At 40.7% G+C, this 16,890-nt stretch overlaps 1 protein-coding gene across 1 annotated transcript in view; it reads right to left on the reverse strand.

Annotated features, from left to right (window-relative positions):
- Positions 1 to 9,493: 9,493 nt before the first annotated feature.
- Positions 9,494 to 16,890, reverse strand: part of lamc1 (laminin, gamma 1) — a 76,739-nt gene continuing 69,342 nt past the window's right edge. Inside the window, exon 25 of the mRNA XM_087990745.1 lies at positions 9,494 to 12,154. Within this exon, the coding sequence (XP_087846871.1) occupies positions 11,898 to 12,154 (257 nt within the window). The 3' untranslated portion in view covers positions 9,494 to 11,897. The remainder of the gene's footprint in view (positions 12,155 to 16,890) is intronic.

Genomic DNA, 16,890 nt, shown 5'->3' on the forward strand with positions numbered 1-16,890 from the left:
GTTGCTGTTAAGTGCATTTTTTCCTCTAAATGTGTCTCCGATTCGGATTTGTTTCATTACGAAACAGGTTTTTTTTCGACATCTCCAGTTTCATAGCCTACACATTCTGGTCCAGATTGAGAACTCCAGAATACTTTGCATGCATGAGGAGCAAATGTCATTAGCTGGAAGATCTCAGTCTCCAGGGGGTCAGAGCTAAATATTTCTGCATAAAGCAATTCTGCAATTTATGAATGTACAGACACAGAAGAAATTGATGACCGTCATACAGACAAGGAGGATTATCAGATAGTGAAGGAGTCCAGAGTTTATCTCCGTCTCCAAATAATATTTGTTTCTGGAAAGGGATATGGTTCCTCCGGGGTGTGCAGTCTGACCAAATCCAAGGTACCACAGCAGGGTCAGCTGTGCAAGATTACACCAGCAAGAACAGGAAAACAATGTTGTTGTATAATTCTTAGTCTAGCAAGCAAGCAGGTGTCCCTGCTGCCACAAGTGCAAATCCACAACTACACTGTCTCCTGTTACCAAGATCAGACATATTATTCAGCGACCTTGAAGCACTTAACCAGAAAGGTAAACATCCACAGACTCTGGTTCATATTCATAAGTGGGTAGAAGAGGGATTAGGTCTTACAAGTAGATTTTAAACCAGTTAATAAGAGTATTTGTACCTACTCTCGAGTATTTTTCCTATGTGACCAGTGAATATGGAGAGAGAGTAGATGAATGAGTGACTGACGAGGTGTGTAGGCAAGGAGGGCTTCAAATGCCTGGGATACATATATATTTGTCTGGCTATACCTGAGCAGAATTAGGATCAAGATCGTTATGGGGCAACTTAATAGTGTAGTTGGGAGGGTTGAAGCTAACGACAGTGGTATTAGAAATTGGATGGAACATTATGAACTTACACAAATGGACAGGCCTCCTAAAGTGCAGATAAGGTTGGTGAGTTGGATACACAAATGAAAATATGATAATGGGATAAGAGAGATCTGGCTCAAAAATGGCAAGATTAGGTACATTTTCCTTGATACAGAAAATTAAGGAAGCGAAGAGAGGAGGATCGGCATTGGTATCAGCTGAGAATATTACAACGCCGGAGAAAGAGGATGTCCAGGAGACATTACAAACTTAATCTGTTTGGTTAGAGTTAAGGAAATCGAGGTACCACAACACTGCTGGGTGTATTCCCTAGGCCATGACACTAGAGATGACCAGAGGAGAAAACCTGCAGTGATATTGTAGCAAGGTGGAAAAATGGTTGAGCAGTGATGTAAGAGAAGTTGAATTATTCTAATATAATTGAGGGTATTAGTAGATTAAAAGTTGAAGGTGGGGGGGGGGTGCAGAGATCATTTTCAGGAACATTTTCTACACCAGTCTGCTTGCAGCGATGAGGAAGCAGAAATCACTGGATTGCATTCTGAGGAATGAAATCAATCAAATGAACAAGTAACAGATAGTCAATATTTAAGGAACAGTGAGTGGAATATCATAAGGTTTTAATTAGCTATGAAAAAGGATAAGGAATAATGCAATGAAAATTCCTAATTGGAGGAAGGTCAATTTTAGTGTGGTGAGAATGCATTTACCTTGGGTAAATTTAAATCAAAACAATCTCCACTTTAAACTGGAGATTGTTTTGATTCTTTCGAGGCATATTCTTATGGTGTGGGTGGGGCGTGGAGAGAGGAGAAGGGTAGACAGATCATGTAATAGAGTTCTCTGGATAACAAAAAGACATTGAGAATAAAAGGAAGCAGAAATTATATTTATAGCATATTGCATTGATGATGCGAGAAACAGGCTGAATACAAAGTTCAGAAGGTATGTGAGAAATAAGAGAAGCAAAGATGTTGCATGAAAAGAAACTAGCAAACATAAAAGGGTATCTGAAAGTGTTCAATGAGTATGTAAACTGCAGAAGAGTGGGCAAAAGGTGTGCAGCCAATTAATGATCATGGAGATCTGTGCATGGAAGCAGGAAGCATGGCCGAGAAATCAAATCAGAACTTTGCATGTGTTTTTGCCAGAGAGGAACATGCCACCAAGGTCATAATAAAAGAGGGTGCAATTAAAGGATGAGGGCAAGAATTGATAGAGGTATTAAAAAGGCTGGGTGTGATTCAGGTAAATATATCTTTAGGAGCAGATGAAGTTCGTTCTAGATGGTTGAGGGAAGCAAGAGTGGAAATTGCCAAAGGACAGACCTTAATCTCCCAATTTTTATTTAAGATATAGGAATGGTGCTAGAGAATTACACAATTGAAAATGTTACACCTTTGGTGATAAACCCGTGCAAGGGTAAACTCAACTACTACAGGTCAGTCAGCACATCTTAACAGTGGAAAAGCTTTTAGGAGCAACAACGAAGGACAAAATTATCACTCATTTGGATTAACCAAGGAAAAGCAGTATGCATTTATTAAGGTAAATTACATTTAACTAACCTGATTGAGGCTTTTGACAAAGTAACAGATAAGGTTGATGACGGTAATGTGATTGATCTATGTACACGGACTTTCAAAAAGCACTTGATAAAGTGTAAACAACAAGCACGCCAAGGTCATAATAAAAGAGTTGAAACAGTTGGAATAACGGGGATAAGTGGCAGCATTGATATGAAGTGCATGTCAGGAAATAGCAAACAGTAGTGAAATTTTTTTTTTCCCCCAGATTAGAGATAGCAATATCTTCAGGTTCCCCAGGGGTTGATCCTCGGAGCTCTGCTTTTCTGAAACTATGTTTCTATGTTGTTGAATTAGACCTGGTATATCAAACAGTTTCACAACTTGCAGATGACATAAAAGTTGGAAATACAGCAAAGGATAGTGACAGATTTTAAGAGACAGAGAGAATGATGGCAAGGGCAGATGGGAGAGGAAATTTAATCCAGAGAAATGTAAAGGGATACAGAGAAATGACAGAAAACAAAAGGCTGCATTCCAAGATGGAGGATGGAAAAGGTTTCTGGCTGTAACAGGTTGTTCCTTTTTTGAGGTATTTTAGGTGTCGGAGGCAATTTCCTCGAATTCCAGGAGCAGCGATTACTGTTTTATATGCTGTTGCATTATTTTGGAGAAAAAAAAAGTCAAAACAACAGCACTCTTAAAAAGGGAGAGGAACAAATAAAGGAAGCACGTGATGAGGTCAGAGCAGGAGAGCGAGCGAGCGAAAGAAACCCACACTGCTAACTGACAGAGCAGTGAACCTGCACAGTTACTGCCTTTGCTTTTTGAATTTGTGTATCGCTGGACATCGGAGTGCATCTGGAAAAAATGAACAAACAGCGAAATTCATAACTGATCTTGGAAGAACCTGTTTGGGAAAGGTCACAGCACAGAAACAGATAAGTTGAATAGCTTTAAAGGTGGCCTTGCTGCAAGTCTGCAGTAGTGAGTAAAGTGGGTTCTTTCTTGATTATATGTTTTATTGAGATATGGCTTATATTTTTAAGTTTAATCAAGAGACATAAGTATTAATTTAACCTGGAGCTGTGTCTTGCGGAGGAATAAGACAGTGCTATTTTCTGGGTCTGTGGATTGAAAGAAACAAAAAAAAAAGGCTCTTACTAGAGTGATATGCTCTTCTTGTCCGATGTGGGAGTTTAGGGAGAGTTTACATGTTACTGAGGATTATATCTGCAATAAATACAGTTGGTTGTGAATCATATCAGATGAAATGGATCAGTTGGAGCAACAGTTAGAAGCAATGAGGAATTTACAAGAGCTAGGAAGTGTGATGGATGGCAGTTATAGGAAGGGGGAAAAGCCGCAGATACAGTCACATAGATGGGTTAACTCCAGGAAAAGTAAATAGAGTTAGGCAGGTAGTGCAGGAGTCTTCTGTGGCTATCCCCATTTTAAACATGTATGCTGTTTTGGAAAATGTAGGGGGTGATGGATTCTCAGGGGAATATAGCATGAACAGCCAAGTTTCTGGTATTGAGACTGGCTATAATGCAATAAGGGGTATGTCGGGTTCCAAGAAATTGATTGCGTTAGGGGACTCTCCAGACAGAGGCACAGAAGCTTCTGTGACCAGCAGCACAAAAATCTGAATGGCATGTTGCCTCCCTTATGCCAGGATCAAGGATGTCTCAGAGAGGGTGCAGAAAGAGGAGAGGGGCCAACAGGAGGTCATTGTACATATTGGAACCAATGACATAGGAAGGGAAAAGGATGAAATTCTGTAGGGAGAATATAGAAAGTTAGGAAGGAATTTAAAAAGGAGGTCGCTGAGAGTAGTAATATCTGGATTACTCCCGGTGCTATGAGCTAGTGAGGGCAGGAATAGGAGGATAGAGCAGATGAGGAGCTGGTGTATGGGAGAAGGATTCACATTTTTGGATCATTGGAATCTCTTCTCGGATAGAAGTGACCTATACAAGAAAGACGGATTGTACCTGAAATAGAGGGGAATAATATACTGGCAGGGAGATTTGCTAGAGCTGCTCAGGAGGATTTAAACTAGTAAGGCGCGGGGAGATTGGGAGTGGGTGGGATCCAGGGAGATAGTGAGGAAAGAGATCAGTCTGAGACTGGTACAGTTGAGAAAAGAAGTGAGTCAAACAGATGGGTAGGCAGCGACAAAGCAGAGAACAAGGTAGGACTGATAAATTAAACTGAATTTATTTCAATGCAAGAAGCCTAAGAGGGAAGGCAGATGAACTCAGAGCATGGTTAGCAACATGGGACTGGGATATCAGCAATTACAGAAACATGGCTCAGGGATGGGCAGGACTGGCAGCTTATTGTTCCAGGATACAAATGCTACAAGAAGGATAGAAAGGGAGTCAAGAGAGGAGGGGGTGTGGTGTTTTTGATAAGGGATAGCATTACAGCTGTACTGAGGGAGGATATTCCTGGAAATACATCTAGGAAAGTTATTTGGGTGGAATTGAGAAATAAGAAAGGAATAATCACCTTATTGGGATTGTATTATAGACTCCCTAATACTCCACAGGAACTTGAGAAACAAACTTGTAAGGAGATCTCAGCTATCTGCAAGAATAATAGGGTGATTATGGTAGAGGATTTTAACTTTCCAAACATAGACTGGGACTGCCATATTGTTAAGTGATTAGATGGAGAGGAATTTGTTAAGTGTGTACAAGAAAATTCTGATTCAGTATGTGGGCGTACCTACTAGAGAAGGTGCAAAACTTGACCTACTCTTGGGGAATAAGGCAGGGTAGGTGACTGAAGTGGGGGAAGCACTTTGGGGTCAGCGACCATAATTCTATTAGTTTTAAAATAGTAATGCAAAAGCATAAACCAGAGCTAAAAGTTAAAGTACTAAATTGGAGGAAGGCTAATTTTGATGGTATCAGGCAAAAACTTTCAAAAGCTGATTGGGGGCAGATATACGCAGGTAAAACAGAGCTGGAAAATGGGAAGCCTTCAGAAATGAGATAAGAGTCCAGAGACATTATATTCCAATTAGGGTGAAAGGAAAGGCTGCCACGTATTGGGAATGCTAGATGACTAAAGAAATTGAGGGCTTGGTTAAGAAAAAAAGGAAGCATATGTCAGGTATAGACAGGATAGATCGAGTGAATCCGAGGAGTATAAAGGCAGGAGGAGTATACTTAAGAGGGAAATCAGGAGGGCAAAAAAGGGGACATGAAATAGCTTTGGATTCTCCTTAATTCTATTTGCCAAAGGGTTTTTCCAAATACATGAAGGACAAAAGAGTATCGGGAAATAGATGGTGACATCTTGCAAAATGTCCATATTACAGAGGAGGAAGTGCTGGATGTCTTGAAACACATTAAAGCGGATAAATCCCCAGGACCTGACCTGGTGTACCCCCAGAACTCTGTGGGAAGCTAGGAAAGTGATTGCTGGGCCTCTTTGAGATATTTGTATCATTGATAGTCACAGGTGAGGTGCCAGAAGAGTGGAGGTTGGCTAACATGGTGCCACTATTTAAGAAAGGTGGCAAGGACAAGCCAGGGAACTATAGACTAATGAGCCTGACGTCAGTGGTGGGCAAGTTGTTGGAGGGAGTCCTGAGGGACAGGATGTACATGTATTTGGAAAGGGAAGAACTGATTAGGGATAGTCAGCATGGCTTTGTGTATGGGAAATAATGTCTCACAAACTTGATTTGAGTTTTTGAAGTAACAAAGAGGATTGATGAGGGCAGATCTATATGGACTTCAGTGAGGCATTTGACAAAGTTCCATATGGGATGATTTGGAGATGCCAGTGTTGGACTGGGGTGTACAAAGTTAAAAATCACACACCAGGTTATAGTCCAACAGGTTTAATTGGAAGCACACTAGCTTTCGGAGCGACGCTCCTTCATCACCTGATAAAGGAGCGTCGCTCCGAAAGCTAGTGCGCTTCCAATTAAACCTGTTGGACCATAACCTGGTGTTGTGAGATTTTTAACCTTATTCCATATGGGATACTTGTTAAGAAGGTTAGATATCATGGAATACAGGGAGAACTAGCCATTTGGATACAAACTGGCTCAAAAGGTAGAAGACAGAGGGTGGTTGTGCAGGGATGTTTTTCAGACTGGAGGCCAGTGACCAGTGGAGTACCACAAAGATCGCTGCTGGGTCCACTACTTGTATAAATGATTTGGATATGAACGCTGGATGTATAGTTAGTATGTTTGCAGATGACACCAAGATTGGCAGTGTAGTGGACAGCAAAGAAGGCTATCTCAGATTACAACGGGATCTTGATCAGATGGGCCAATGCGCTGAGGAATGGAAGATGGAGTTTAATTTAGAGCAATGTGAGGTGCTGCATTTTGGGAAAGCAAATATTAACAGGACTTATACACTTCATGGTAAGGTCTTAGGGAGTGTTGCTGAACAAAGAGACCTTGGAGTGCAGGTTCATGGCTCTTTGAGAGTGGAGTCGCAAGTAGTTAGGATAGTGAAAGCGGCATTTGGTATGCTTTCCTTTATTGATCAGAATATTGACTACAGAAATTGGAAGGCCACCTTTGGAATACTGCGTGCAATTCTGGTCTCTTTCCGAGTGGATGTTGTGATTTGCAAGAACGTTGCCAGGGTTTGGAGGATTTGAGCTATATGGACAGGTTGTATGGGCTGTGGCTGTTTTCCATGGAGCTTCAGAGGCTGAGGGGGTGACCTTATCGAGGTTTTATAAAATCATGAGGGCCATGGACAGGGTAAATAGACAAGGCCTTTTCCCTGGGATAGGGGAGTCCAGAACTAGAGGGCATAGGTTTAGGGTGAGTGGGGAAAGATATGAGAGACTTAAGAGGCAACTTTTTCACACAGGTCCGTGTGTGGAATGGGCTACCAGAGGAAGTGTTGGAGGCTAGTACAATTGCAACATCTAAAAGCCATCTGGATGGGTATATGAATAGGAAGGGTTTGGAGGGATAGGGGCTGGGTGCTGGCAGGTGGGACTAGATTGGGGTGGGATCTCTGGTCGGCGTGAATGAGTTGGATCGAAGGGTCTGTTTCCGTGCTGTACATCTGACTCTATAACAGGAATATTTACAGAATTGATTAAGTTGAGAAAGGGGTTTAAAAAAGGCCGGTTATTATGAATAAAAGCACAACGTAAAAAGCAAAGTTATGATGTATCGTTAGAAACATCAGTTCAGATCAGCTGGAAATGCTGGGCAGGTTGTCAGAGTAGATACAATTCAAAATAATGAGAACTCATGGAAGAGTAAATTCAGAGAATCTGTTTCCATTGATAAAAACACTCAGGAAAGAGGGCTAAAATTTAAAATGATTTCAAAAGAAAAACCAAGGTGAAGTGAAAATAATGATTTTCTCTACAGTGAGTTGTTAGGTATGTGATGGAAGCAGATTCAATGAGGCTTTCAACAGAAAATTGGATAAGCATCATGAGGAGAAAAATCACATAAGTTATGGGAAAAGGACAGAGAAGTGGGAATAGCTAAATTACTCATTAAGTGTCAGTGAATATTTAATAGGCTGAATGGCCTCCCTCTGAACCACAACTATCTTCTCATCACATGAATGTAGCTCTTACTTGTTTGTAACTGGCTCAATATTAGCAAAGACCTTCAATACATGGTGGTTCGCATCATTCACTAGTGCAGTTGTTTGGCAGATATTTATTTGTATTGTGAAATGCTGAAAACGTGTTGCTGGAAAAGCACAGCAGGTCAGGCAGCATCCAAGGAGGAGAATCGTCATTTTGGGCATGAGCCCTTCTTCAGGAACCGAAACGTCGATTCTCCTGCTCCTTGGATGCTGCCTGACCTGCTGCGCTTTTCCAGCAACACATTTTCAGCTCTGATGTCCAGCATCTGCAGTCCTCATTTTCTTCTGTATTGTGAAATGCACAAGCTAGAACTTTTGATAATATTAAAATTATTTTGAAACATAATTATAGATATTACATGGCTAAAATTCCCTCTACTCTAACTCTCAAATGAATTTTGTGGTTATTTTGTGTGTATATCATTTGCTGATATTTCTCCATCACGATTATGATGCTGTCATGCACCATGGTTCCAGCTACACATTCATCTGCTTTATTCTCCTCCTTCTGTACTTAATTGCCCTTGGCACTGGGAGTAATCTGGAGATTACTACTAATTTTCTTCCCACTTTCTTACATTCTGATTGTAGGACCACATTCCTTTTCCTGCCTAAGCCACTGGGCCTAATGGGGACCATGACCTCTGACTGTTCACACTCCCAACAAGAATGTTTTGCAGCTATTCCATGACACTAACACCAGAAAGACAATATACTGGCCTAGAGTCATGCTACTAGTCAATACTTCTGTAAGTAAAGAATACCCTTCCACTCTTTCTCCCCTCCCATATAACTGAGCCACCTGTAGCGCCATGCCCTCAGCTTGTGAAGTACTCCTCTGAGGAACCCTACCTGCCTGGATGTCACCATTCCCCATCTGCCTTCTTTCCCCTAATTTGGGCTCGTGAACCTCTCTGATCATGCTATCCACATGTCCTCTGGTTAATAAAGCACAATTCTAACTCATAGGAATGAACAGGATCGCTAAGCTGACCTTACGTTTTGCCATTTCCGCATGATATTCTAGAAATACAGAATCGCTGTATCCTCAGTAAGCTTTGGTCTGACATCTGCTGTATTGTGTTTTTAGGAAAATTTAGACAAATTTCAAGGGAAGTGAAATCACAAATCAGCAACAACTGTTGTATTTTGCAGCAAATGGTATGTCATCTGAACCGTGAGTGTTTATCTTAAAATACAAAGGAGTATTGCCGAGAATTCTCAGAATTAGGCTAATTTTAATAGTATACTCCAGAACAATTTGCAATGCATTGACAGGCAGGATAAGTATCAATAAAGCAATCCAAGACTACACTGGTTCTTACTGAACAAAGAACAAATTAGCATCCTCAGGTTCGCCAAGATGAAAACCAGAAAACATTAAAGATTTTGATAAATCTTTTGAAAAACTGCTCAATAAGATGGTAAAAATAGGATTTAAAAAGCATGTTAATAAAATGATGAATCTGAACAGGATTCATGTAATACCACATTTTTATTTATTTAAATGGTAAAATTTGATTTACAGGCACAATGATATTAAACAATAATCTGCCAGGCATTTTGGCCACTGTGTGAGGACAAAATAGGTCTTAAGGAAAGCAGTGTTCAAGTCACACCATTATAAAAAGAATGTGCAACACACACAAGGAGACCTGGATAAAGATTACAAATATTGCGTCTTATAAATAAGAAATACTGTTTTAAACATAAAATTGTATAAGTGTTGCACGTCTTTCCCAACAGCGTGATGATATTTTAAGGCAAAAGGCTAAAAACAAAGGCATAGGACAAGACAGTATGGATTTACTTCTCATGGCAGAGAATATTGCATTCCACACTATATCATTGATCATTCTGTGCACATCTTTTCTACTGGTAGGACGTTAACCTCATACTTTTGATTAACTGATTTCTTTAAATGATAAATACTAAAAAATGCATTACTGTTACAAAATAAAAATCTGCTGTACCTGGTAAGTACAGTGTCAGGAGAGGCTATTAATAGTAAAATTCAAAGTAGAAATGTATCTCCTTGCTTCAGGTATAATATTTGGGAAAGAGCGTGCAACCCTTTAGACCTGCCCAGTGCTTATTAGATAAAATCTGCACTCTTCATAGTAAAACTAATTCAGTGATAGTTTCAAGCACTAAATATGCAATTATAGATGATTAATTTATTAGCAATAATAATGTTCAGCAGTGATAGTAATTACATACAATAATTTGGGTAAAACGTATTACAAACAAAAACCAAAACAGGAAAACGCTGATTAAATTTTACATCAGGTCAGTTTGCAGAGGCAAAGTCAATCTGGTTGGCATTGCACTGACAGGATAAAGGTAAGGGGCACATACAGCTTTCTCCCCACCGGGGCATGTGGTAGAAAAGTAACAACTCTGACTGCCAAACCTTGCTCTCTCTCCAGTTTGTATAACAGACTTAATTTATGAATTTTCATCTGGGCCAAGTTCAGGAAATTCTCTTGCTTTAGAACAAAGAAAATGATATTTTAATGTAGTTGAGAGGAGAATTTGGTAAGGGGAGGAGGGGATGGAGCATTCCAAACAGCCTAATTTAAAGACTTTGTAGGACAACTACAGATGAGTAATATTCGTATTTAAAGAATAGTAGCCCTAAATAGAAAATAAAAACTAAGCTGTGTATACAAGCAAGCAAAATACCACAGAAATATGCAGGCAATCAGAAGCAGGTCTAAAACATGGTTACTATCGATGATAGGATCTTGAGGGTGGGAAGGTAACTCACAGAGCCAATCCTGAAATATTTATGGCGTATATTTACACAAAAAGAGACTCAACATTTCCTCATACTATTCCAAGATAAAAAAACATTCACACAAAAATATAACATTTGAAATAATTAATAGCACCAGTGTATCAGGTAATTTTATTTTCTTTTGCTACGCAATGTACAAAGTTGCATAGAGTGTCGCTGTAAAAAATATGTTCTGCCTTTGATTTTGACACAGATGAAGCAGCAGTCTTGGAAACGGAAATATAGTGTAGTCCACATTAAATGCACGGTGTCAGACACTGCTATGAGCATTTCACTTCGTCACAATGTAGCTGAAAGTAAGGGAAGCAGGGAGCAAGGGAAATAGTTATTGCATAATTAATTCCATTTTCTAAAGAGAAGACCAGCTTTCATGGTAATTCACAACATTAACCTGGTGAATACTGTATATATTGTTCATGTAGTGACTTACATGTCCTACCCCTACATGAATGTGGTATAATGCACAGTTAGGAGGTGATGTGGTAAAAAGCTAAATGTCAATATGTTAACAATTCTTAATCCTTCACAGCTAGTCTGGTCATTTACAAAAGGGAAAAATAATACAGTACCATAGAATATAGAGCTATGTTAATACTCATGATGCGAATGCAATAAAGAACCAATGCCTCCAAGTAGCAGGAGGAGAGACAAACCTACATTAATAGCATTTTCTTTTGTATATTTTAACCACTATTGTGCTGCTTGAGGTTTCCCCACTGCCTTCGCATTGCAGGAGGAGTCTTCCCATCGTGGAAAAAGGTCTGATAATTCACTAATCTAATAGTGTGGAGTGACTTAAGTCAGATGCATATAGTGTGGCTTTCCCAGAATGTCCCTCCAATAGACTTGGTTCATTTGGAATCCCAGTAGCTTGCCATGTAGGTATGTCACTCGCACCTACCCCATGTCCATGATCTTCTGCTTCATCCAAGCAGCTGCATTTGATGCCTGAGGAGTTTCATTTATGAGCCTTGGAATACTTAATGATGTTGTCAGACATTGAAAAAAATTTGGTAATAAGGCAATTTCTGTACAATGTCACTCTAGGTTTTGGGTAAGGCATGATGACCATGAAAGAGACTACGGGGTCTCCAGTGACTGGGTATTGTAACAGCCAGGAGGTAATGTTTGTTTGATGTCCTCTAGATTTTTGATGTCCTTCAGAATATCTTCAATGTCTTGTTCATATGTAATTATCGCATTAGCCTGCTCCTTTTCTGCCTTTTCCAGATCTGCCAACTTCCGTTCTAAGTCACTATCCTCCATCTGACCCTTGGCTTTCTTTAGAGTGTTCTCAATTTCTCCAAGCCGGTTAACATCTACATTATCAAGTTGACCTGAAAAATAAGCCCAGCCAAAGTAATCAATATCCCAGTGTGACAAGGAATTACTTGAAAAACAAGCAACTTCAAAATTCAAACAGTATCATTCACACTTGAAACTGCAGAAGAAAAGTTGATATGTATATGTGCAACCACAGGAGAGTGGGAAGGTATTGATGAGCGTTCCTATTCAGTGTTTACTGTGGATAAAGACAAAGACTTGGGAACGAGGAAGTTAGTGGTGATATCTTGGGGAAATCCATATCACAGCAGAGATGTTGTTGAACATATTAGAATGTACAAAGGTGGAGAAGTCTCCTGGTCCTGACCAGATATATCCAAGAACACTGCAAGAGGCAAGAGAAGAAATTGCTGGGGTCCTGGCTGGTATTCTTGCAGCACCGTTAGCCACGGGTGAGGTCCAGGAAGAATGGAGGGTAGCAAAGTTGGTGATCTTATTGAAGAAGGGCTGCAAAGATAAACCTGGGAACGACAAACAAGTAAGCCTAACATCTGTGATAGGCAGGTTACTTGAGAAAATTCTGAGGGTTAAGATATACATGCATTTGGAAAGACAGGGTTTGATTAGGAGTACTCAGCATTGCTTTGTGTGGGGGAGATCGTGCCTCTCAAATTTGTTAGAGCTCTTTGATGAAGTGACCAGGAAGGTTGACAATGACAGCGTGGTAAATGTACTCTATATAGATTCCAGTAAGGCCTTTGATAAGCTGGCAAATTGGATTCAAAATTGGCTTGATGGTAGGAAGCAGAGGGTAATAACGGAAGGATGCTTGCCGGACGAAAGGCCTGCAACTAGTGGTGTACCTTAAGGGTCAGTGCAGGGCCCATTGCTGTTTTTATCTACATTAACGATTTGGATGAGAATGTACAAAGCATGATTAGGCGGTATCGTGGACAGTGAGGAAGGTTATCAGAAATTGCAGAACATTGATCAGCTGGGAAAGTGGACTGAGAAATGGCAAATGGAGTGTAAAATCTTGCATTTAGGCAAGTCAAATGAAAGTAGGAGTTCCATGGTGAATGGTAGGCCTTTAAGGAGTGTAGTGGAACAGAGGGATCTTGGAGTCCAGGTGCTTGATTCTCTGACAGTGGAGTCACAGGTAGACAGGGCAGTGAAGGAGGCTTTTGGCACAATGGCCTTCATCAGTCAGGGCACTGAGTATGGAAGTTGGGAAGCTATGTTGCAATTGTACAGGATGTTGGTGAGGCCACACTTGGAATAGTGTGCTCAGTTATGGTTACCTTGCTTTGGAAGGATGTTAATAAACTGAAAAGAGTGCAGAAGAAATTTACAAGGATGCTGCCAGGACTCAAAGGGTCTGCGTTATAGGGAGAAGTTGGACTAAGACTGCTAGGACTTTTTTCTTTAGAGCGTAGGAGACTGAGCAGGGATCTTATGGAATGAATAAGGACAAGAAAGACATGGATAGGATGAATGCACTCTAGTCTTTTTCCCAATGTTGGGGAATCAAGGACTAAAGGGCATCAATTTAAGGTTAGAGGGGAAAGAATAAAAAGGGGGCAACTTTTTTTTTACACAGAAGGTGGTACACATATGGAATGAACCGCCAGCAGAAGTGGTTGAGGTGGGTACATTAAGAACATTTAAAAGGCATTCGGACAAATACATGGATAGGAAAGGTTTAGAAAGATATGAACCAAGTGCAGAGAAACGATTGGGCATGGTTTCATCCAATGACAAGTAAAAGGGCCCTAATATAAAATATATGGCTATCAAGTCATACCTTAAAAACCAACTGGCATTCGGATCATAAAGGATATTTCACCAGGTAATGTTCTTTGTGAGCTACTAGACAGCATGCGAGTCAGAGCATCTTTTCTGGTCCATCAAATGGGATCAGTAAAAAGGATACTGTAAAACTCAGCCTTGGAGCTGGGCGAAGTTGGAGTCAGTATTGTGGTGGAATCCAGTGTGGGGATTCCCAGAAGACAGAGGGAAACTACCTTGGATGTTACAACTCACTGAAATTAGGAGAAGCAAGCATATTGGAACATAGAATATAACAGCGCAGCATAGGCCCTTCGGCCCTCATGTTGCACCTACCCGTGGAACCAATCTGAAGCCCATCTAACATACACTATTCCATTTTCATCCGTATGTTTATCCAATGACTATTTAAATACCCTTAAAGTTGGCGAGTCTACTCCTGTTGCAGGCATCCGTTCCAGGCCCCTACTACTCTGAGTAAAGAAACTACCTCCGACATCTGTCCTATATTTATCACCCCTCAATTTAAAGCTACGTCCCTCATGCTAGCTATCACCATCAGAGGAAAAAGGCTCAGAAGAGTCTTGGACTGGTGTCAAAGAGTAACATAGCGCAAGAACAGACCCTTCAGCCCTCCAAAGCCTATGTCAACACATTTTGCCCTTCCATAAGGAAACAGTCTTCATTTACAGGATCCATATCCCTCTATTCCCTTCTTATTCATGTATTTGTCCAGGTGCTTCTTGAATGCTGCTATTGCATCTGTACCCACCACCACCTCTGGCAGTGCACTCCAGGCACTCATCACCCTTTGTATGAAAACATGCCTCACACATCACTTTTAAACCTCATCCCACCCCCCGCACCTTGAACCCGTGCCCCCAGTGATTGACCCTCAACCTTGGGGGAAAAAGCCTCATACTTTCCACTCTATCCAGGTCATTCACAATCTTATAAACTTCTATCAGGTCACACCTCAACCTCCTGCATTCCAGTAAAAACAAACAACATCCTCGTAAATCTTTTCTGTACTGTCTCCAAGGCATTCACATCCTTCAGATAATGTGGTGACCAGATTGCACTTAATATTCCAAGTGCAGTCTAAATAAAGTTATGCTGCAACTTTATAGAATTTGCCTATCCCTTAGTATTCAATGCCCTTTCCAATGAAGGCAAGCATGCCATAAGTCTTTTTTTTAAATTACCTTATCCACCTGCACTGCCATCTTCAGTGATCTGTGGACCTGCACACCCAGATCCCCCTGCATATCAATACTCCTAAAGATTCAGCCATTCACTCTATATTTTACACCTGTACTTGACCGTCTAAAATGCATCACCTCACATTTGTCCAGATTAAACTCCATCTGCCATTCTTCTGCCCATGTCTCCAACTGATCTACAACCTGCTGTATCCTCTGACAATCCTCTTCACTATCTGCAACTTCACCAATTTTGGTATCATCCTCAAATTTACTAATTAGAGCAGCCACGTTTTCCTCCAAATCATTTATGTAGACCACAAACAGCAGGGGTCCCAGCACTGATCCCTGTGGAGCTCCACTATTTACATCCTTCCATTCTGAGAAGTACCCTCCCACCGTTACCCTCTGTCTCCCATGACTAAGCCAGTTCTGTATCCATCTTGCCAGCTCACCCTTGATACAATGCAACTTCACTGTCTATAGCAGTCTGCCATGAGGGACCTAAACATCATCATTCTGCAGAATGCTGTGTAATGTATGAATCCATCTGTAATTATGAGGGGGAACATCTTTTATGTACTGAGTAATGTTTAGTTGTGTTGTCTTTAGTGGGTTTGCTAATAATAAATGTCTGAAAACCTTAATTAAATTATTGTTTTCAAAGAGTTGAGCAAATCTGATCAAAGCAAAACGATAACAGATAACATACTAAAACCCATATAGAGAAACAGCAATGTATCTTAAATTAATATCAGCCTTGAGCCTGACTTGATAGCCACCAGAAAAGTTGTCATTTATACAAATTATAAATTGCTGCCTAAAATATATATTATGATGTAGCTGTGTATGTCTGCCACAACCAGGCAGTTAACATTGCTCATGATTGGACACAGGGTGCATTTTGCTACATCTAATGGATAGGGTAGAGAGTATATCTAACCAGCTTTGACTTGTAGTTGCCCCTCAAAATTATTACAATATACTAAACATTCTTTAATATAATTTGATAGAACGTTTGCAAAGTTTTGTTTTTAAAAAATAAAATCAACAGTCTCCAAAAATCACAAGCTTGAGTTAGAAAACAAATCAAACACTCAATCACAAATATTACTGTGATCAAAGGAAGCTTCACAGGGACAGGGATCAGTCATTTAGCTCGAGTCTACTTTGTCAAGCAATGGCACGTTAGCAAATCTGAGATTTAACTCCTTTTGCCCATATTCATTTTATGCATTTTGTTAACAAAAAGTTTAATTTTAAAAATCAATTAATCTAGCATCAATTTTAAAATTGACTCTAAGTGTGGCACTGGAAAAGCACACCAGGTCAGGCAGCATTCGAGGACAAGGAGAATCGATGTTTCGGGCATTATCCCTTCATCAGGAATATGTTGGTGTGTGTGTATGTCTCTGTGTCTGTGCGAGCACATGCGTGAGGGATGGGGGGGAGGTAGCTGGGAAAGCAATACGTAGATGCAGGTGGGGGGGTGATGGTGAGAAGTCGAAGGGGAGGGTGGAGAAGAGAGGTGGAAAGGAAGATGGACAGGTAGGACAGTTCAAGAGGGCAGTGCTCAGTTGGAGGATTGGATCTGGGATGAGGTGTGGGGAGAGGACTTGCGGAAACTGATGAAATCGATGTTGATGCCATGTGTTTGGAAGGTCCCAAGGCAGAAGATGAGGCAATCTTCCTCATGAGGCATTGAGTGGCTTGGACTTGGCAATGGAGGTGGCCCAGGATCTGCATGTCGTTGGCGGAGTGGGAGGGGGAGTTGAAGTGGTCGGCAACTAGGCAGAGGG

This window comes from Chiloscyllium plagiosum, unplaced genomic scaffold (assembly GCF_037043375.1).
Source record: "Chiloscyllium plagiosum isolate Xiang-an unplaced genomic scaffold, Cpla_swu_hap1 HiC_scaffold_9, whole genome shotgun sequence".
NCBI classification, from domain to species: domain Eukaryota; kingdom Metazoa; phylum Chordata; class Chondrichthyes; order Orectolobiformes; family Hemiscylliidae; genus Chiloscyllium; species Chiloscyllium plagiosum.